Source organism: Meriones unguiculatus, chromosome 6, assembly GCF_030254825.1.
Source record: "Meriones unguiculatus strain TT.TT164.6M chromosome 6, Bangor_MerUng_6.1, whole genome shotgun sequence".
In the NCBI taxonomy this organism is placed as follows: Eukaryota; Metazoa; Chordata; class Mammalia; order Rodentia; family Muridae; genus Meriones; species Meriones unguiculatus.
The window spans coordinates 34,653,947-34,677,329 of record NC_083354.1 but is presented as its reverse complement, the minus strand read 5'-3'; the positions used below and the strand labels follow the sequence as shown (position 1 = coordinate 34,677,329).

Here is a 23,383-nt window from a genome sequence, read left to right as displayed (position 1 = left end):
AACGGGCCTGTTCTGGCCGCCCCGGGCCGCTCGTGCTCCGCTCGTCTGTGACCTCCAGGGCCGGGACTGCGCGCCCGCGGGAGCCGGCGCCGAAGACATGGGGCTTCCTCGGCGCACCTGTGACGGCCACCTTGACGGGGGAAGCGGCCCCGTCGTCGAGGAAACCGGAAGCCCGTGGTGACCCCTGGCGACCCGGTTTGTTTTCGGTCGCTTTGCAGACACGGGGGAAGCGAAACCCGGTGGCCTTGGGGACGGCCCTGCGTAGCCAGGGTTCAGGGTGAGTGGACCGCTCGCGCTCGCCCGCAGCGCGCAGCCAGTCAGGGGCGGCCTGGTGGCTGTCGCCTGCCCGGACGCTCGCCTTTTTCCGTGCCCGCAGCCCCGCGCCTCGGGCTCTTCCTCAGCCTTCGCTGCTCGACGATTGCTCAAGTTCTGTCCGAGCTCTGATTCCCTGGGAACGCTTTCAGTTTTATTTCCTGGGGTGTCATTTATATCGGAAAGGGAAAAGGGACGTGAGGTCGTGTCGGTGGCGTCTGGGCAGTAACCATCGATCTAACCTGTGTGTTTCGGTCCCGTTTTTCGGCAGTGCCTTTAGGGAGGCTAACACTGGTCCTGCTCATAAGGAACTCGAGTACTCAAAAGTGAGATAAAATAGCCATGGAGGCTACTAGAAGTCGTAACATAAGTTGCAGAGAACGAAGTACTATGTGATGATCAAAAACCCTGACGTACTGGGGTTGAAATCGACCTCCACTCTAAAAACAGAAGACTCCCCCTCCCCGTTTAAATTTTAAGTTGGATTGAACAAAATCTTAAAGCATAGTTTCATTTCTAGTTCTCAGACGTCTCGTACAGCCTGTGGTGACCACTCCATCTTCTTAAAGTGGGGATAGTTGGGATTAGTCACTGAATGGTTACAAATTGCTAAATGCCCTGAGGTTTGTAAATGGTCGTTTTCATGCAGACCATAACATGTTTTCATAACATTTCATTGTTAAGGGTTTAATATCCAAAAGCCAGCATGGTGTCGTGGGAAATGGCAGTGGATTAAATCAAAAAGTACCCGGATGGAGAATTGAATTTTCCCTTTATTCACTTAACACAAGTAAAAGGCTAAGTCTCTCTTACTTTGCCCCTTCTCCTTTTTCTGAAGCACAGTGCTTACCTTCCAAGGCGCCTGGATACAGTTTCTCAGAGCTGTGCTGGCTCTTAAGTTGGCAACCTGCTTGCATGTTTAGTTACTTCACCAGTAAATGGAGGCGTGCTTACCCATCTCAGTGTTTTCACATCATTTAGTGAATTCTTAAGAACTGCCTAGTCCCTCACAATGCGAAGCACAGGATGCCAGGGAAGGGTGCCACATGCATTTAATAACCCAGCACTAGGGAAACAGGCAGGCTGACTTCTGACCCTAGCCACTGCTACACAGTGAGACCTCTACAAGTGAAAAATAAGGTGAATCACAGTTTCTAGTGTATAAGTACCAGTGCCAGAGGCGCTTCATTAATGGTGATAGAGCATTGTCATGCTTACTAAATGAAGTAGTTAAAATTTAAAAAAAATTAAAACTGAATAGGATCAACATAGTTTGAATGGCACTTACATTCCAAATTGAAGTTGTTTTTCACTGTCAGGAGATAATTTTTAATAACAGTTAACATAGGGAAGGATGCTCTTTGTCCTGAGCTGTACGTGCGTCTTAAGATTCCTTGGCCATAAAAAATGAACTTTAGACTTACTGCAGTCAGTGAGTCAAGACCATAAGAATGAAAGTGTCATTTTTCATATTACATATCTGATAATGCTTAAGGTTTTGGACACTTAATGAATTACAGAGCATTTGGTTGTAAGGCACATAGATTTAAGTGTTGGCATCTTTTTAAAAGGGCATTTGAGAATTCCTTTTAAGCAGTAGACATTTCTGCCTTAATTATTTAAAGTGAAGAAAAAAAAAAAGGACTTGTTATTTCCTGGGTCTCCTCCATAAGATTTAATCTTTTTCCCACTGTTTCTTAACTGACTTGTATGAAATGGGTTCATGAAATTTCTAAACAAGATTTACTTCAGAAGTTAATGCACAATAGTCCTTAATTCAAAGCCCAGCTTTGTCACATGTCACAGGTGTGATTATAGACAAATATACTCACTTCTTTAAGCCTCAGTTTTCCCTAACTATGGTGTTATAGTGACTTTTTGCCAAGTTTAGCATAGATATAAGGTGTTTAACTTATCCAGTTTTTTTTATTTGTTCAGGTTCCCATTCTGTACTTCGATTAAAACTTGCCTTCACAATAAAAGAAAATGGCGTCCTAATGATCCAGCCTGTCATGCATACATATGAAAGTTAAGATGCAAAGAGCAGAAGTGAATGACTGTGTATTCTAGTCTAGAAGTTGAGTTTCTGAATCCTAGGCCAGTGTCCATAGACTGCTGCTGTGTCTAGAATCTAATTGAGGACAATTATAATTAAAGCACTCCAAGTATTGTACGAAAAACCTAGATTTGACCTGATTGCTAGGCTCAACTCCCATCTCCATCTCCCAAGCTCCTAGTGCAGGCAGAAAGGGATTCCCAATCCTCCCCAGGCCCAACCCCTCAACCCAAACTTTCCCGGTCAACCCTGCTGCTGGCATGGACAGATCTGCTCTGGTCTCAGTCTTGGCCAGAGAAAATTCCTTTTGCAGTAGTCAGCAGTCACTGAAAAGATGCATCCTGGGGGAAAGTGATGAGAATAAGAGACTCGATGCTTATCCTTGAATGGGTCATAAATATTAGTCTCAGCACCAACAAGGTTTGAGAAGGTGAGAAGAATATAAGAGCTGAAGGAACGAAGGAAGGAGTGCTGTGAAATGCTGCCTTTGGGATACATGTTCATCACAGTTGTGATCTTATAGCAGCTTTTGTTACCTTACAAGGCTGTTAGAGAAAAATATGAGATTAGACTCTCAAGGGCTTCTCTACCCTGGCTAGTTTCCCAAATAATTGAGACAGAGACCTTTTGGAATTACAAAAGCTTTAAGACACAGTAACTGGACAGGTATCAGCCTTTGAAGCTATTTAGCTATTTTCCAACTACACACCCCAAGTTACTTGCCATAATAGTTCCTGCCTGGTTTGCTTCTGTTCAGACAGTCTGTCCTCATGGCCATGTTCATGGGCCTTGCTGCTCCATAGCAACTTCCTTCTCTTTCTGTCCTGCTACATCTTCTGCTTCCTCTTTATTCCTCCCCTAAGCCTCATGGTCTCTCCCAGACCTCAGCCCAGGAACTAAAGCTCCAACTGCCTCTCTTCAGCCCAGGCCAGGATGTCAGCAACCTTATTAACCAGGCAGCTTTAAATTAGGTAGAGCAAGGTTACATAACAAAGACAGGTATAATTGAGAATGTGTTCCTCTGGGAGGAAATGTGCTCTTCTGGGCAGTACCCAGATTTTGGGGGGCCAGTAATTAGCATTAAAATACATTGCAACAGACCAATCCCCAACACAAGACTTTACACAAAATTCCAGTGTGGTTGAGGTACATAATCTCAGGAGTTTTTGGCACTGGATAGTGACAGGGAGAGGTAGGATCCTTCACTGAAGATATGCCCAGTGTTCCAGTGACTGGTCCATGTACATGCACATATGGGCAGCAAAACTGCATTTGGTGGATTATCAAAATTTAAAAAAAGGAAGTACATTTTTAAGTGTGGACATGTTGAGGGATATGGGAAGAATTGGAGGGGAACTAACGGTAGATCACATTTCATAGTATATATGCATGAATTTAAAAATAAACCCTAGATTTAAGTTCATATCCCAAGATTTGGATTTGTGTTCATATCCCAAGTTTGTCTCTTGATTGTTTTTTAAGCTTTGTAAATTGGGTAACCACCCAATTTACTAGTAACCACCTAAAATCTAGAAATGCACATGTACAAGCATTAGTGGTTGACACTTGAGAAATGATCTAAATGGCAAGGTTTTGGATATTGAAAATGGCAGGAAAATCATTAATTGTTAGGGAAAAAAAAGAAAGTTTTATATAGAAGATATTTGTTTCTATTATAGCAAATCCCTCTCAGTATTGATTTCAGTGAAAATGGAAATTTATGATCTTTTAAAATAATTTTGATTAACAGTGCCTGAATCTCTTTCTACATATGTCTCTCATCACAGACACTACCCAGCTTATCTGACAAATGACTCTATTATCATTCCTCAAACTTTACTGCTCTCAGCAGCAATTGGCAGCATTATTTACCTCAATCCTTTCTGTTTTACTTTATATTTAATTTATACTCTTAATATATTCTTTCAGTCTATACTCTAAGGTATGACATTTGTCAAACATGAAATATTTGTACATTCGGCTATATTTGTAGCATTTAAATGTATTACTCTTAACTCTCTAGTACTGTTACGATGAAATGATAAAGTTGACATACTTCCTGAACTGCTATCATCTTTATTCAAAAGTTAGGAGGTCACCAGTTGATTAACATAAAATGAACCTAGCCTTTAGATGGTCAAGAACACTAGTTATAATTTGAATTTATAAATCATGTAATACCCTTTAGTTCTGGTGTATCTTGATAATAGTTCTCAAATAAGAATAGGACTCAAAATAACTAGGGTGTCTATTATAGAGTCGTTTGAAATTTTCAGCCCATGGATCTACAGTAAAGCCACATAATGAAGATATTTAACAGGACTATAAGTAATTCTAGGCAGTAGTCTCCACTTCACTTTGTCAAACACTAGGTTAAACTGTTTCTACCATCCTCTTGCTCTTGTTTATGGTGTGTCTGGAAAACATTACTGCTTTTACAATTGAGAATATGTTTACAATGCTTAAGTTTTGAAAGTGAATATTAACCAGTTGTTAGGGAGTAGTCAAAATATCATTGAGTCTTTAAGTTAATCTTTTTTCTTTTTTTTCTTTTTGGTGGGGGGAAGCTCTCTTTTGTAGTGGTGGGGCTAAACCTAGGGCCTTCTATATGCTAGAAAAATGTCCTTCCACTCATCTTTAGCAGCAGACCAATCATTTCCAGTAACTATATTTTTCTATGAACGAGTTTCTTAAAATGTTATGTTTGCATTAGCTTGATCTATTTAAGTATATTACATTTATCCAGAAAAATCGAACTTCTAGGCCAGCTGCATGGTTTTTTAAATACATTTTATCACAGGGTTCCATACTATAGCTAGCACAAGACTGCCTAGAACTTGCTATATAACCGAGGCAGCCTTAAACTGGTAGTAGTCCTCTGCCTCAGTCAAGTGTGTGATTATAGACATGAGCTTCCCCACCCATTCTCTAAGGTCTTGATGAATGTAAGGTTTCTAAAGAAAAGTTCATTGTGGAGGGAAAAATATTACTAATTCTGGTCCTAAAATCAGACAGCCTCTCTCTGCTGCACACTAATCTAACCTGCCTACATTTATGGCCCAGTTTTTGTCTATAAGAAGGTGTTAACATGATTTTTATACCTCCTAGGGTAGTCATGAGAATTTAAATGGATGTTTCTAAACTGCACAGTGCCAAGTAGTTCATTGGCAATTGTATGGATTGTTTTTCTGTTGTCAAGGTGAAATACCTATGAATGGGCTACTTATGAAGGAAAGGAAAACTTTCAGTTACAGTTTTAGAAGTTCAAGTCTTAAGACTTGGTGCCCTGACTTTGGGCCTCTGGCAAGGGCAAGTGACCCAACATGGCAGGTCACTTAAGGGGTAAACTGCTCACATCACAAGTTAGGAAAAGAGAGGTAGAGGACCAGACCAGGATCCAAGAGTCTCCTTTGAGGACAAGCTTCCAGTGACCTAAGGACCTTCCTAACACCCCACCTCAGAAGGTCCACAACATCAACACTACCACCGTGAGATGAGACCCTGACAGTTATGGTATTCTTAGTAAGTTTTAAGTGTTGGTCTGGGCTATCTTTTTTTATTTATTAATTTTTTATTAATTAAAGTTTATTCACTTTGTATCCCAGCTGTAGCCCCTTCCCTTGTCCCCTCCCTCATCTCCTTCCATGCCCCTCCTCTAGTCCACTGATAGGGGAGGTCCTCCTCCCCTTCCATCTAACCGTAGCCTATCAGGTCTCATCAGGACTGGCTGCATTGTCTTCCTCTGTGGCCTGGTAAGGCTGCCTCCCACCCCCAGGAGGAGGTGATCAAAGAACCAGCCACTGAGTTCATGTCAGAGAGAGTCCCTGTTCCCATTACTAGGAAGCCCACTTGGACAGTGAGCTGCCATGGGCTACATCTGTGCAGGGGTTCTAGGTTATCTCCATGCATGGTCCTTGGTTGGAGTATCAGTCTCAGTAAAGACCTCTGTGCCCAGATTTTTTGGTTCTGTTTTTCTCCTTGTGTAGCTCCTGTCCCCTCCAGGTCTTTTATCTCCCCCTTTCATAAGATTCTCTGTACTCTGCCCAAAGTTTGGCTGTGGGTCTCAGCATCTGCTTTGATACACTGCTGGGTAGTCTTTGAGGGCCCTCTGTGGGAGGCTCCTGTCCTGTTCCCTGTGGTAAGAGCCAAAATTGACAACCACTTCAGCATAAAGGGTCGTCTCACTTGGTCCCCAGTTACACCTTTATCTCCTGCAATTCACCTTTCAGCTCTTGCCTCCCCACACTTTGTCTTTAAAGTTGTTGTGCTAGAAGCAAGCAGACCGAAAGGTTTAAGTGTGATGGACAGAGTCAGAACGCCCTCCTCATTTATTACAGTGAGCTGATGTCATTTCAGTACCTTCTTTGAAAACCATCCCTCTGGCTCCATGGCATTGTGTACTGTTTCATACCTATGCAGTGTAATTGTTTTTTCTGTATGCCTGTCTCCCACACTGCACTATAGAGGTTTTATTTTGTATTTTTGCTTAATGATGATTAATGTTAAAAATGAATAGAGAAGGGATCCAGCCCAGGACCTGATACCAGCTTGGCAAATGTTGTCCTGCTGAACCATACTCACAGTCTGATTTCACACTCTGATAGGACTTTATAGTAATGGATTATGGTCCTAAGTGTTTTATCTATAATTATTTTTAATTATTTAGACTAAAAGTGGTTATTAGCTTTTTCACTAAGTCACACAGACACTGAACCTTGGATTAGAGCCTGGGTAGCTGTGCTTAAAGCAACTATGTTGTGTTGCCTCTGAAAGAAAATGCTTTTAAAGTTGTTTTCAGTATTCACATTGTAGTTATACTTTTTTACCCCTGCTCACTTACCAAGTGTGACCCTCATACTTTATCTTCTCCATAGCCACCATGGACACACTAGTGGAAGATGACATCTGTATTCTCAATCATGAAAAAGCCCACAGAAGAGAGACAGTGACTCCGCTCTCAGCATATCCCGGAGACGAGTCTGTTGCTTCACATTTTGCCCTGGTCACTGCGTATGAAGACATCAAGAAGAGACTTAAGGACTCAGAGAAAGAAAACTCCTTCTTAAAGAAAAGAATAAGAGCTTTGGAAGAAAAGGTATTTTATTCCTCTTTTGATTACATTTTTGACATAAAGATTAATTCCAATATTTGAAATTTAAAGTATTTTCTAATCTGTCCTCCAAGAATAAGTAAGAATTTCTGAATTCTTCTGCATTAAACTGTGCTGCATCAGCCATACTATGTGCTCAGTGATATTGTAGAACAGAATTTAACAGCATGAAAGGATTGTATTTCAGAATTTCCTGTTTCTTTTTTTCAGATTGCCTACTGTCATTGCTTTTGTTGCCTTTTTTTTTTTTCTTGTTTTGTTTAATTTTGTTTTCTTTTTGGTTCGTTTGCTTGTGAGGCAAACGTGCATGGGCACACCTAAGGAGTTCCTTAGGAGCTCCTCCTGTTTGATATAGGATCTTGTGCTAGGTCATAGAGCTGACTAATTTGACTAGGCTGCCTGGCTAGAAGCCTCAGGGATCTTCGGGTCCCTATGTTCCTCTTACAGGGATTACAAGTACACATCACCACACCTGGTTTTTACGTGAGGATTGAACTCAGGTCCTGCAACAAGCAGTTTAACCAACTGAGCAGTCACCCAGCCCTGATGAATGTATGTAATTTTGAATTTTCAAGTGGGTACAGAAGAATACGATAAAGGAACCTGTCTAAGAGGATCCTTCTGTGCTACTGCTTCACTGTGTTTAACAAGCTCTTCACCAGAAATGGAACCTTTATTTCTGATTCTTTATTTTTGTCACAAAGTAAGAATAACATTTTGAACTAATAATGACACATGTATTTTTCTATGCTGAGTGTTAAATTCCTGAATTTCATATACACATAGCTAAAATGCAGTCTAAATCACCAGATTTAACTTGACTATATGTTGGCATTTTTCTTGGTTGTTCATTTATTTATGGCATTTCAAGGTTTTAATTAGTTTATTTCTTAAACTCAGATTTTTATTTCTGTCTTACAAAAATAAGAGCTTCCACAAATGGTAAAAGAAATGAGTTTTGAGCAGTCAAAGAAAGAAATTTTCCTGTACTTAAAAACTTGAGGATGAGGGTTAATAGAATTTAATTTGTTTGTTGGGATGGTAAAACAAGGGAAATAATTTATTAATATTATAATTTTTCTCATATTTTAACTTAGTAACTAACTATATTTGTCATATATTGAGATAAATTATTGAAGCTAACTTGGACAACTAAGAATTATGCTTTTAAAATTAAATAGAAACTATGGAATTTAGTATATAGTTAACATACAAAATTGTTTTTGTGATCATCAATCCTATTAATTTCAATTGCTGGAATAATACAGGGTTTAATGAAGTGACATGTCTATTCCTTACACTCACAAGACAATATACTAAATTACATTGTTATGATTAAGTTTGTTACAAAGCACAAAGACTGATGAGCTACAAACATAGAAGGTACTTGTTGTTTGTGTACCTACCGTGTGTCTTAATGAAGATTGTGTGTCAATGAAATACTCACTTAATTATAGGCAAAGGTAGGCTTTCTCCTTGTGTTACAGTAGTTAGAGGAAGATATAGAATCATCTGAAGGACTTACTTGGTTCTACGAAGTACCCACTGAAGATTTCTCCCCTAATTTCATACTGCTAGCTTGTTGGAGCTCGAGTAGATGAAGAAGCAAGTCCTGTGGGACGAGAACAAGTGAATAAGGCCTATCATGCATATCGAGAGGTTTGCATTGATAGAGACAATTTGAAGAACAAATTGGAAAAAATAGTAAGTTGATTTGAAAATAATACTTTATATTTTCATTGTTTTGTTTTGCAAGAGCTCTAGAATTAAAATAAGGGGTCAAACAATTGTTAATTAAAATATACTTGTTCATGGCATAGGAAAATTTTTAATGATTATATTTTCCACTAATTAAAAAAAAATTATTAGTTAATAATGTTAAGGGCTTAAAGCCATCTCAGCACCACTAATTTACTTTGAAAAAGTGATGACAAGGTTGAATTTCTTACTCATTGGGGGTTTTGTTTGTTTTACTTTTAATACAGTGAGAATGGTGTACTAAGAAAGAAACAAAATGGTGTGAGAAGCAGGGTTCATTTTTCCATCTTTGAAAAGTTAGAATGAGGTTTATTCAATATTGACCTAAAAATTAAGATATAAGCAAGCCTAGAGATTTTATTGACTGTAATTTGGCATTTTCCCTACTTAACTAGAATAAAGACAACTCTGAATCTTTGAAAGTATTGAATGAACAGCTACAGTCTAAAGAAGTAGAACTTCTGCAGCTCAGAACAGAGGTGGAAACTCAGCAGGGTATGCCACTTACTTGTTATGAATATTCTAATAGAATTAATCGATCTTGCCATTTGTATGAGATCTATAATATATAGATATTCCTATATCTGTATGATAAAGCCTTAATTTTTTTCTGTTCTTTTTTATGCAATATCCTATTAACTTTTCTTTGGCTGAAAATTGTAGTTTTCCTACAGAAGATGTGCTGTTTTTATTCAAGGGTAGTGTGTGAAGTAGAGGAGGACTGACATAAACCCCATCTCCACTGAAGCTCTCACCCACTGCTCTCTCCTGACCTAATCTTTCATACTAAACTTTTTGCCCACAGTTAAACACATTGTCATGGAGTAGCTGCAATCACTCTTAATTTTTTTTCTTCCTCAAAGTTAATAAAATATACAGATGAGATGCTGAAGTTGAAAGTTTTTCTGGGACTTATAGATAATAGTCTTGTTCCTATCAATAGTTTCATGAGATGAGCAAAAGAATTGGCTACTGAGAGAACTTTTGATAGAAAATTAATATGAGATCTTTTCAGGAAAATGGTTGGGGCTTTTTGGAAATGGAGAAATGAAGGACTTAAGTCAGAGACAATATAGGATCCAGCTGTGTTGTTTCCATAATCAGATTTTTACAAATAAACTTGTTGACATTGATTGTACCTGTCAAATTTCAAACACTGACAGAGTGCATGACAGTGAGCCTTAGTATGTATGGTTGTTTTATATAGTTATTTATTGATATTTTACGAGTGCCACCTAGGAACTGGAACTGGTATAGAAAGCAAAGATAATTATTTTGTTGTCTATCCTTTTTCTAGTGATGAGGAATTTAAATCCACCCTCATCCAACTGGGAGGTGGAAAAGTTAGGCTGTGATTTGAAGATCCATGGTTTAGAACAAGAACTTGAACTAATGAAGAAAGAATGCAACGATCTCAAGACAGAGCTACAGAAAGCCAAGCAGACGGTACTTGAATGTTATTAAATTGAGAACATCTGTGAAATATGTGACATACATATAGGATTTGTAACTAAGTACTAAATCATAGGTCTGTAATTAATCATAACCATATAACGTTCTCATTTCCTAGAAATTTTGTTTACTTTGTAATCATTGCTGCTGTATTTCATACACTCTGTATGTTCACTCACCCCAAAATGTGGTTTTGATAAGGTTTTAAAATGTGGTTTAAAATGTATATTGGGTTATGTCTTACTTTTCTGTTGTGACAAAACACCGTGACCAAGGCGATTTATGAAAGAAAGCATTGAATTCGGAGACTTGCAGTTCCAGAAAGTTAGAGTCCATGATCGCCATGTTTGGGAACATGGTGGCAGGCAGGCATAGTGCTGGAGCAATAACAGAGCTTACATTTGATTCACAAGTACAAGGTAGATAGAACTACCAGGGAATGCATGAGCTTGTTAAACTTCAAAGCCCACCCCCAGTGACACCTTCTCTGACAAGGCTATGTCTCCCAACCCTTGCCAGATAGTTTTGCCAGCTGCAGACCAAGCATTCAAGTACATGAGCCTGTGGGGACCATTCGAATTCAGACTGCCACAGGTTATTTTAATTTTTTTCAAATGTCCTTTCTTCTGGTTCCTCTTGTTCTGAATGTGTCTGAAAATTGTAAAGAGAACTTAGTGTTAACATTTCCATTTATTTAGCATATCAATTTGGTTAGTTTAAACACGAGAGACAACATTATAGAATTCTTAAAAAAACAACAAACTTAACATTAACAAAGGAAGCCTGACATAGCCTGTTTCTTTTCAGCTTGAGAATGAATTAGGAAAATCAACAACAAAAAATATCTGCCAAGTGTGTGCTATAACATGATTAGCCTGAAGTCATCCAGTCACACAAACTGCCTCTCAGTTCCTCTCTAGGAATCTGTTTACCACTACTATACTCTGGATTTAAAAAAAAAAAATTTTTTTTCAGATGAAGGGGGGAGTGTGAAAATGTGGCGGCAAAATATTTTGCATTTGTATAATTTAAACTAGTCATAGCCGGTTAATCCTCAGCTCACTTACTTGCCCATCAAGGCCTCCTGTACATGTCCCTCTGGAGGTCACCATCTAAAAGTAGAGCTACTTGCCATCCTTATGCTGTCTACCAGGGTTATGTACCCATAACCCAAAGAGCCTTAAATGCTGCTTACACTTCTCTTCTGTAACATAGTCTTCGTCAGTGACCACTAGCTATATTGAGCTTCATGTGTGACTACTATAGCATTCTGCCTGCAGCTGACTGACCTGCACTGGCCAGTGAGAACCCATCAGAACCCTGGATCTGATAAAGGAAAACACCACAGAAATCGCTGTCTAGTTGTGTGAAAGCCCAAGCGATTTTTGTTTCCTTTTACTTGACTGCAGAATTTTACTGCCCTACCTTTAAGCTTGTAGTGGGCCACACGCCACTCTTTCTTCAGACTTCCAGCATTCTGCTCCGTAAGCCCAGTTAAAGCCACTAACAGAATAGCTGCTTACACACAAAGATTTGCACTGCAAAGTTCTGAGTAAACATCAATGTTTACACTCTTCCTGAAATAATTTGCTATCTTTTTTACATGCCTGATTACATTTTTGTATGTTTACATTTTATGCATAGACTATTTCACTGTAGAGTAAGAATCAATACCATGTGATTATGGGAATCTATTTCATTGTGTTGTTTATTAAATTTGAAGTTTAGGAATGTTATTTAACTTTCAGGAAATTTATTTCTATAGGTGTTAAGTGCCTGACTTTTCATAAACATTGTTAGGGACTGTCTATAGTGTCTGGACAGAGTATATTCAGTACATAATTAAAATGAACAGGCAGACTTGTTTAAAGCCCAGAAAGGCAGCACTCGTAGATGTGTCTGTGTGGGGTATGGAGAGCCAAGCTGTTCTTATTACTTACTCTCCTCCACTAGGTGGTGCTAGGGAATAAACATACACTTTTACTTTACATCTGTCCTAGCCTGGCAGTTCATAACCAGATCATTAGAAGTACAGGAAACTTAAGTTTCATCAGTTTAAACTGATGGTGAAGCAAGAAACTTAAGAGTTTTATGTGATATAAGAGAAGAACGTTGAAAGGGTGAGAAAACTGTCACTTTTAGAAATGCACTTTTAGATCTGGTCACAATCTTCTTGGGTATGGGAATGTAAGAAGGAGCCAATGAAAGAAGCCTGTGTTGACATCAATAACTTATCTGTGTCTGCTCTGGCCATATTTTAAAATGCTAAGACATTACATTCTGGGGTGTATAACAGTGTTCATATTAGCAGCATTCTGGTTTCAGCTATTAGCAAATTTGCCTAGTGTTTGCTGTTAGTAAGGTCAGCGTTTCAGAGGCATTTCTGTTTGGGATTTTCCAGTTTCATATCTTAGCCATTTACATTCAGAACAGTTGATTCTGAGAGTTCAAACTTAGCCTGAGTAGTGTGAGAAATAGTGGATCAAAATAAATAGCCCATGCGGAGTCCTAGTGCTGCTGTGTAGTAAATATCCAGGAGAGCTGTAGTGCAGTGACCTGTGGAACTTAGTTCTGGGAGTGGCCTTCAGAACAGTGCAGTCTGTTTACTTGCCATGAGGAATCTTTGCAAGTTGGAGACAGTCCTTTTGAGGACTTACATTTTTGATGATTTACAGTCAGTTTTTCTGAACTATCAGGTGTACAATATTTTCTTAGTCTAACAAGATTTATTTTCATAGTTGGTTTTAAAGCGGTTTGCAGTAAACATGTGATTTGAGTATACACAAAGGAACATGTTTTTAAATTAATGGTACAAAAAAACTAAAGGTGGTCTGGGATAACCTTATTTCCTATGGAGTACAGTGAAGAACAATACCAAAGATGCCTAGGGGATAGTTTTTGAGACACAGTTTTACTCTGTAGCCCAAGTAGACCCAGAACTCACTCTGTAGCCCAGCCTGTCCCAACTTGTGGCAATCCTCCTCAGTCTCCCAAGAAATGGGATTATGGGAGTGAGCCTATGCCCAGTATATAATTTATGTCATATAAGTAATACTGAAGATTAACATTTTGTTTTTTCAGATTGTACCAGCAGTTGCTGCTCATAGAGTAATTCATACCTGTGATATTAATGTTGCAGACTCTTGAATGAGAATGCATTTTGAACAAGTGTGATTCAGAAGATCTTGAGTATATTAGATGTAAAAGTATCTTTTACAGGTGTGGGGGTTTTGTTTTTTGTTTTTACTTTGTTTTGTGTTTTGGGGTAGTTGTTTGCTCTTGTCACACAGTATATGCAACTAAAATTTAAAAGGAACTTTTAAAAAGTTCCTGCCAGTGCCACACCTTGCAAGGGAATTTGGGAAGTGTGGTCTTAAACTGGTGACATTGTGCCAAACCCCAAATCAAACTGCTATTGAAGAAAATGGTTTTTTTTTCCCCTGTGGAAACAACCAGAAAACTCTGCTACATTCACTGAAAATGGTTCTTTCTCTAATGTGCCACAATGTTTATTAAAATAATGCAGGGTGTGTGACCTATTCAGTCTGTGCCTCTGCCTACTACCAGAGAAAGTAAAGCCAGTTGGTCCATACACATTCGATGAAAAATAAAGTAAAACCCAACAGCATATGTCAAGCGACAGCACTGTTCCAGCATATTCATGGGTTTCCTCAAGATATAACTGCTTGTCCTAAAATACGGATCAATTGCTTTTGAAAATGAAGACCAAAATATATGCACATACAAAAAATTTCTTGCCAGGTCACTCATTTTATATCTCTTTAGGAGGAAATTTATGCTGTCTTAAAACAGTAGCTTGTCCAGTTTTTGCTGGTTTTGTGTACAGAAGTAATACCAAAGAAACTCCCATTTTCCCATGGAATTCATGCAGGTGTACTTTAAACAGTAATGTGATGGAGACACTACACTTCTGATATGTTCAAAATGTTTTATAGATTCCAAACTCATGAGAACATATTTTAAAGGCAAAGAAAAACATGAACACACAAATAACTGAAAGTGATTTAGACAATTCTAGGATAGGTGGCAGTATTTCATTGAGTCCGAAATCTTACACTTTATACAGTTGTAGTTGTAGTCTATGAATGTTGAAACATCTGTAATAAATGAAGAACTGAAATCACTGAAGTAACTCCTGTCTTTTCCTTTTTAAAAACACCACAGGGTCCATCTCAGGAAGACTTTCTGCAGAACAGAGATGTCGTCAGGCCGAGCTCGTCAAGGGAGGAGCATGCTCCACACCAGGGCCTTCTCCACAGGTCTCCTGTGTGCTTCTACCTTTCTGATGTGCTCTAACTTTAGGAGCAGCAAATCATCTGCCTGTGGCTGTAATCTCTGGTCATTGTATATTTATAAAAATGATTTTAACAGTTACCATCAGGCTTAACCTGATTTGCTCTCCTGTCAAAAATTTTCAAGACATTTGTTTTAGAGAACTCAAAATTGTCAAAGTACACATCTTCTACTTCTTTAGCAAATTGCATATTTTAATTTTAGCTCCTTCAAAGCAGTGGTTCTCAACTTTCTTAATGCTATGAACCTTTAATACAGTTCCTCATGTGGTGACCCCCAACCATAAAATTATTTTGTTGCAAATTCCTAACTGCAATTTCGCTACTGTTATGAATCATAACGTAAATATCTGATGCTCGAACTCCGAAGGAGTAGCGACCCACAGGTTGAGAACTGCTGCTTTAAGGGAGCATAGTAACTTTTCAAATGCTAAAGAAAATTATATATGTCTGCAGTAGAATCATGCCTCGGTAGGTTTTTCTTTCGTGAACAGCGTTCATTCATTTACCAAAAGGTTGATACATAGTGTTGGTCAGGAAGACTTCACAGTTCTCTAAACAGAATACGCAATGCCTCTTGAGACACAGACAAGTTCCCTAAGACCAAAATACAAACGTCTGTACTTGGACTAATCATATTTGTGTGGGCCATCCACTATTTACTGTAGTTGATGTGATGTGTATATAATGACAAGGCCTATGAGAAAATATCCTTCCCAAAAAGGGTACCGTGGTCAATACTCAGAGTAGATAAGGAACACAGTTTTGAAAAAAGACCATTGTGGCGTTGACTCCTGAACTTGTCTCGTGTGCAAACTGATTTCCTATTATCCTGGGTAGGGTCACTGTTGCTATGCTGAAACACCATAACCAAAAGCACGTTTGGGAGGGAAGGGTTATTTGGCCTCCATTTCCTTACTGCTCTTCATCATTGAAGAAAGTCAGGACAGAAACTCAAACAGGGCAGAATCCTGAGAGCATGAGCCGATGCAGAGGCCCTGGCTTCCTCCCCATGGCTTGCTCAGCCTTCTTCCTTTTAGAACTCAGGACCACCTGCCCAGGCTTGGCCCCACCCACAGTGGGCTGGAACCTTTCACATCAACCACTAAGAAAATGCCCTACATGCCTGCCCGCAGCCCAGTCTTCTGGAGGCCTTTTCTCAATTAAGGCTCCTTCCTTTTCAATGACTCTAGCTTGTGTCAAGTTGACCTAAAACTATCTGGCATAATCATTTTACCAGGCTGGTGTTAGAATGTGGGTGCCATGCATAGAGTGTAATAAGTGCTCAGCCATAGTTATGTATTGTTTTCTAGGGCTCTTAATTGGATTAGTATAACTTTAGTACTCAGGGAACTTCTCTGTGAGTAGTTTAGAGGACCATATACACAAAATGTATTTTTTTTAATGTCACTTAGAGCAAGTTTAGGTTTACACTCCCAGTTAAGAAAGTAGGGTAGAATGGTTGGTATGCAGTCTATGCAGTCTCAAAAACACTTTGCTAAAACACCCAATACTCATGAGGGTAAGTTAGAACCCTGCTAAGAATTGGAGAGATAATTTGCCTTTTCATTTCTTTTTTAATGGTTTCAACATTTGTTGGTTTGCATAGAACTACCAATCAGTTTTACACATTTTAAAGACTTAACACTTCCATGATAAAGGTAACACCAACCGAAATGATTTTGTTATCCATAAGAGGAAGAATTGTAATTAGTAATAATCTTAGATGCTGAGGTGGCCAGTGTGCCACAGAGCCTGTGTGGTAGTTAGAAGACAGCTCAGTGGAGTCAGTGCTTGCCTTCGCTCTTCAGTTGGTTCCAGGAATTAAACTCAGGTCACTTGCCAGCCTATCACCTTAGTTTTTTGAAAATGCATCTTTTTATGTGTATGTTACTGTGTGAACCTGCATGAGTTGATGGGGAGAGGTGGAGCCTATGGAAGCCAGAGGAGGGCATGAGGTCCCTGGAACTGGAGTTATAGGCAGTTGGGATGCTAGGAACTGAATCCTGGCCCTCTGCAAGAGCAGTAAGTAGCCTTGAACTACTGAGCCATTTGAACGTCCTGCCCAATTGCAGGTAATTTTTTTAATCTGAAGGTGACACTAAGAGCAAAGGACAAAAAGGTAATTTGATGATGTAATTTTATCCTAAATTTTGAGCAATCTTCATTAAATTGAATTTTTCAAATACACATTAGATATTGATACTAATACCTTTGTAATGTTTTACTTGACTTGTCTAGATATTTTGAGTGACTGTATGCACTTGGTATTTCAGTGCCCAAGTATTTCTATGAGTATTTTCTTTTTTGTAAGTCAGGTACAGATTCACCATTTTATAACAATAAACTATTTTCAAACTGTATTATTTATGCCTGTGTGCCTGAATTAGCATGTGTACAGTGCTTACACTTGCTGCTTTATAATTTGAGTGAGCCTTTGAAAAAACACTAAATGCCCAGAATTGTACCATGAAACTATCAGCTTCTTCATACTGAAAACAAACTCACTATAAAAGTCATTGTTAAAAGCATCTCCATTGTTTACTGGCTCTGAAGTAGATCTGGTTAAATACACCAAAGGTTAACAAGGATATTTAAAATAATAGATTTTTCTCCAAAGCAGTATAGTTTGCTATTTATAAGAATTACAGTCCTAGTAGGGTAGAAATACTGTGAAAAGAGGTAAAATTTTACCTCATAATTTAACCTACTTGTTTTTAAATATCTATTGCTTCTGTAATTAGATACTAAATCCAGATTTCAAAGTTACGCCTTTGAAATTTAAATTGTTCTTTGAACAGGTAAAAACTGAAGCATGAGGTAGCATGTTTGTTTAGTTTTATTTCCATAGCAATTAACATTCTCTAACCAACAACAGTGGTTCTAATACTATGAAGTCAGTTCTTATATTGACTATTTCATGTATTGCTGTACAGTAAAACAGGATGATGTGCTGAAGATGCCAGTTCATTTAGTTGACAGTTAAGAACCTAAAGAAAATCATGGGCCTAAGAGGATTTAATGGAAAATGAAAGCTATTAAAATATAAAATATATAAATATAAAATATATAAATATATATAAAAATATAAAAGTTTCAGATTCTGAGGTAAAATCCTTTTAATCATAAAACTACAGAAAGGCATTCTGAAGTTTTGTTTCATAGTCCGTTTCTCTAGCTGCTGCTCCGTTATGAGGAAATCACGTGACTCCTCATGTCTTGTGCTGTCATGTCACATTGGTTTAGAACCAACAGTATGAGACAGCCCAGTCAGACATAAAGAATGTAATGCATGAAACCTTGATTTTGTCTTAATGTGGTCTTGGGTCTGTACTCATCACTTCATTTCACAGTGTCAAAACAATCCAGAGATAAAGACGAATTCAAAGACTATACATGAATGAATGCAATTTTATTCTTGATCAGATTGGCAAAGGAAGGACATATTCCCTACTAGTTACTAATTATATTAACAGCACTGCACATTACTGGCTAAAAGCAATCCTTAGTTCTCAAAGGAGCCAGTAGAAAAGTCACTGGTTAGAGTGTTTATCACAGTCTGTTTAATACAGTAGTTACTGCTTGAAATAAGTGTTAACCCTAGATTTTTCACTTACAACGTCCCAATTAAATATCTTTTAGTTCATTTATATTGTCATTAAAAGGTAAATATAAACCTGTTTGTTTGTATTGTGAAGTTATTCCCTTTGCCCATAAAAAGGACCAGTATAACTTGTTTATAAAATTCCATTTCAGTGACAATATGCAGCATGCATACTGGGAACTGAAGAGGGAGATGTCTAACTTACATCTGGTGACTCAAGTGCAAGCAGAACTACTAAGAAAACTGAGAACCTCAGCTGCAGTCAAGACAGGCAAGTCACTGCTGGCTGGAAATGCTGATTCCAGCCAAACTGCCTGCAGAGCAGCCAGCTCCTTTGTCTTATCAAAGTCTCATGGATGCTGTTGATAAGCCAGACTACATGCAGTGTGTGCAGGTCACAGCCCTTCTTTTCTTTTTGCTTCAGTCTCTAGCTGGTCATCTTCACACATAAGGTGTTGGTGGTTTTTCTACAGTGCTGTATTTTCCCCTTGTGGCTTTTCTCAGCCAAGTGCTGCTTATGTGTGTAAGGCCAAGGTGTTAGGTCTGAGTTCGGGGCCTTTTACCACAGCAATATAGAACTAGTTGTATATTTAAAAAGAGCTCCAATACTATGAAATAGACCAAACACCTAGCGTTTTATTTTCAAAACAACAATTCTGATTCACTTAGTTCCTGATATATTTTTATAAACTTTACTTTTCCATACGGGATATGTGATTTGAAGGCAGACTCAACCTGAATTTGCCATTGTTTTCTTTTTATGTTAGCTAATAGTGGGTAGTTTTGTCAGTGCTATTTTTATATCTTAAAAAATGATCTGTATTTGGACCTAACATTATATGACAGGTTTACAAAATATACAGTATACATTTAATGCCTTAAATTTTACTTTTCAAAGGAATATGATGTGACTTTGAAAAGTGATCGGTATCTAATTTAAAATTAGTTGCACCTCTGATTGTCCTAAAGGAGAACAAGAAAATTAAAAACGTTCTCAGGAGTGCTTGTAAGGGAAAATGTTTCACATTGGGGAAGGAGGAGAAGACTGAATTCGGTTTCTTTTGATTTCTGAGGAGTTGACTACTTAAGAATCAGGCAAATTAATGTGGTGTTGAGCAAACATAGCTTAATTTATCGTTCACCTTGCCCTCATTTTCCAGTAGTTAAGTTTACTTATGAAGATACCATAGGTGGATGACAGAAATAAGACTTATCCTTAAAGGTACTCAGCTATTGTGGAGTAAGCTGTCAGTACAACAAGTATATCATAAATAGTATGTTCTAAAAAATAATAAAGAAGAAAAGCTCTTTCCATCCTGTGTCCCTTCTTACTTGGCTGATAATAGTCTTTTGATGCCTTTACACTATCAATTTCTAGACTATTTCCTTGGACACTATTAAGCAGTCAGCAGTCCCTATAGCTCATTGTTTTAAATAGACAGGGTTATGGCTCACTTATCCCTAACCTGCCCATCACCGTTATCCAGAAGAATTTATTACTTTCAGCTCTTTCATTTTATCTATCCCCCTAGTCCACTACCCAAGTGCTTCAATTTGTTTCTTCTAAAATTACATGTGTTGGTTCGCCAGCAGAATGGCTCAGTAAGTGGAAGGGCTCACCTGCAAACTTGAGGACCCATTTCCCCTGGAGCTCACAGTGAAAAGAAAGAGACGACTCTGGAAACCTGTCCTCTGACCTTCATGCTCATGTGTGTGTACCTACGTTCTCATGCTTACACACATACACACATAAAAATAAAATATTAGGTTCGCATGGAGCCAAGCTATAGATATACTTGGTCATCCTTGGTTATATATATAGGTGTGTGTGTGTGTATGTGTGTATATATATATATATATATATATATATATATATATATATTTTATGGCTTTCAATTGCGGCATATTGACTGAATTCAGAGAGTAAAAGATGCTACTATTGCTAGTTTGCTGATTATAGCTAAATAATAACCTCATAGCAGTCTTTTCTAAGCTATTGTATGTATGAAACACCTTTTTATTTCTTTAAGTTGACCTGCTTGTTTAGCAAAGCAAAATTGTTACTATTATATTTATTATAAGAAATTGACCTTACAGATTGCATTTCAACTACTTTTATCCACAAAGACTTTTGAATACATGTTAAAATTTCACTTGACTTTGAAGAATAATTCAACGTATATTTGTAAAACTAAGTTACTTTTGGACCCTCTCATGGAGACGTTTCAATAAGCAACAGAAGATATTTTAAACCTACTAATTACTCATGACTTTCTTGGTCTCCACTAAATATGATCTAAAATATTCACTAGCCACATTAAAGGCCAAGAACTTGTCTTTGCCTTGTAAAAAAGATGCTTTTTTTTTTTTTTAATAACACGTAGACTTGATCAGCGGGATGACATAGGCAGGAAAGGATTCCCACATCTATTTTCCAAAAGAAGCAGCTGAGTAAATGACTTTTAGTCAGTTTCAGTAAATATGTGTTTTCTCAGAGCTCAGGTACGTTAGGTATCTCCAAGTCAGTTTCCAGTGATCATACTAAATTGGAAATGCTAATTATTATTATCAGTTGCAAAACTAATAATAAATAAGATGTTTACAGTCTCATGCTAGAAGACTGACACATAGCTTTGCTTTCTTTTTAGCCTGTACCCCAGTAGGATGTGTGGAAGACCTTGGAAGAGACAGCACTAAATTGCACTTGACAAACTTCACTGCAACTTACAAAAGATATCCCCCTTTGTCACCAAATGGCAAAGCTACTTGTTATGCTCCGTCTTCCCCTTTGCCAGAAGATAGAAAGGCTTTCTCAGACAAAGCAGTTCTTCAGTCATGGACAGATAACGAGAGATTGACTCCTAATGATGGTGCAGACTTTCAGGAGCACAATTCCTATGGCAGAAATTCTCTGGAAGATAATTCCTGGGTATTCCCAAGCCCTCCTAAATCAAGTGAGACAGCATTTGGTGAAAATAAAAGCAGAATCTTACCTTTACCCAACCTGCCACCGCTGCATTACTTGGATCAACATAATCAGAACTGCCTTTACAAAAGTTAATTTGATGGGACTTGCGATTTGATCAGGAGGACACTAATTCACTAGTTCTCCCAAGGGATTGTTCAGACTGGAAGTGGACTTTGATTACAGTCTTGCAGAGTTCTCCAATGTGTACATTTGTACATTCTGCACATTATGTACTTTATTTTCCAGTTATGAGAACCTCTGGTTGTACCTTTAATAACAATTACAAATTTTTGCTTCTTGGAAAAGGAATGAAAACGGAAATTTTCGACATGGTTTTATAAAGTATGTGACCAGTCTAAATGCCCATTCAAATAAAGAGTAGTCTTTAATATAAGAGAAAAACCATGTCTGCTGGTTCATATTATACCAAGAAGCAAATGGCAGTGTGAAAAGGTTGTGCTTCTTTGGCTTTCTGATGCATAAAGATTTGAAATATAATGGAGTAAAAGTAGGTTATTACATCTCTGCTGTTCTTCAAGTTTTAAGATTCAAAATCATTTTAAGTAAAACGTTTGTGTATACAATTTTAAAGTGCAATTTAAATTCTAAGACTTGAACTAATGACCATTGAAGCCAACTTTTTCCCAGTGTATACAAATCCAAATAGTTAAAAATGATGATGTATGCGAATTAAACTATTATAACCTTATACAAAGTCCAGCTGAAGTAGAAAGAACATCTCACAGAGCAGTGTGTTCAGTGAGTCATAGTGAACTCACCATGTAGTCATTTTCAGCAGAACAGCTGTCTGTTTTACACATACACAGAACAGCTTATGCACAGATAGGACATTTGAAAAAGTAAATCCTAATTAACTTCATCTAGAACTAAATTTTGTGCTGTATAATTATGAAATATCCCTTAAGTGGCCAATCACTTGTAAATAAGTAAAGAAATAAAGAAGATGGCTTCATGTGGAAATTCATCTAAATTCCTTCAGGGTCAAAACAAAGAGTATTAGTGATCATGTATTACCTGTGTGACGTAAGAAGACTGTCCTTTCCTAAGTGGCATTTCCTACATCCTCAATTTAAAGGACCTCTGATCTCGTGCTGAATCCCATGCACAGCCCGGCAGTGTTCACCATTCAGTTATCTCACTCACTTACTCATGCCTGCCCTGATTAATGGAATTGATGTCAGATACTGGATTGTGTTCTGACCAATGAACACAGCTGACTCAAGGGAGTACAGGCTCCTGCCAAGTAATACAACAAAACCCAATATGCATAAAACAAACACGAGCCTCCAGACTCCAGCTGAGGGAACTAACTACCTGTGTAATAAGAAAGCGGATTTGTTTCTCATGTGGCTGCGGAGGCCTTCATCTCATGTCTAATGTAGCTTACTGGTTTGCCTTTTTTAAACCAAGATTAAAAGTTTTCTTCTGTAAAGAGGGTCTTATAATGTTTTGCACAATGCCAAGAATTTGTTTTAATTAAAATTATTTTTGTTCTTAAAATGGAATTAGATGTGAAATACTGTCCTTGCCTATGTATATTTCCAAAGTCTGGTATTAATTTTATTTCTCCAAAACTATTCTGAATGGAGCAAGTTTCCTCTAGCCAGTGTAAGTTATCAAAAAGGATCACCAGAACAGTCTGATGTTCTTAACAGTTGAAAGTATTTAATGCCCTATGTAAGACTTCTTTAGCTAGAAAGATGAACCCTAAAATATTTTTATCTAGTCAGAAAATGTTTTAAGTATACACTTATATTGTCAGTTCTGTGTTTGAAGGGGTGGCATGGTA

General features: G+C 38.0%; 1 protein-coding gene across 3 annotated transcripts; it reads left to right on the top strand.

Moving 5' to 3' along the window:
• Nucleotides 1-144: 144 nt before the first annotated feature.
• Nucleotides 145-23,099, top strand: Azi2 (5-azacytidine induced 2). Of its 3 annotated transcripts, XM_021648757.2 has the most exons (9): nucleotides 145-277; nucleotides 7,243-7,463; nucleotides 7,926-8,030; nucleotides 9,057-9,182; nucleotides 9,632-9,731; nucleotides 10,534-10,682; nucleotides 14,874-14,968; nucleotides 18,758-18,876; nucleotides 21,254-23,099. In XM_021648757.2, exons 2-9 carry the CDS (start codon nucleotides 7,248-7,250, stop codon nucleotides 21,664-21,666), a joined length of 1,323 nt encoding a protein of 440 aa, XP_021504432.1. In that variant the 5' UTR covers nucleotides 145-277; nucleotides 7,243-7,247; the 3' UTR covers nucleotides 21,667-23,099. The 3 variants fall into 3 exon arrangements, with proteins under 3 accessions (XP_021504432.1, XP_021504433.1, XP_060241067.1); XM_021648758.2 differs by lacking the exon at nucleotides 7,926-8,030; XM_060385084.1 differs by lacking the exons at nucleotides 145-277; nucleotides 7,243-7,463; nucleotides 7,926-8,030; nucleotides 9,632-9,731.
• Nucleotides 23,100-23,383: the final 284 nt, after the last annotated feature.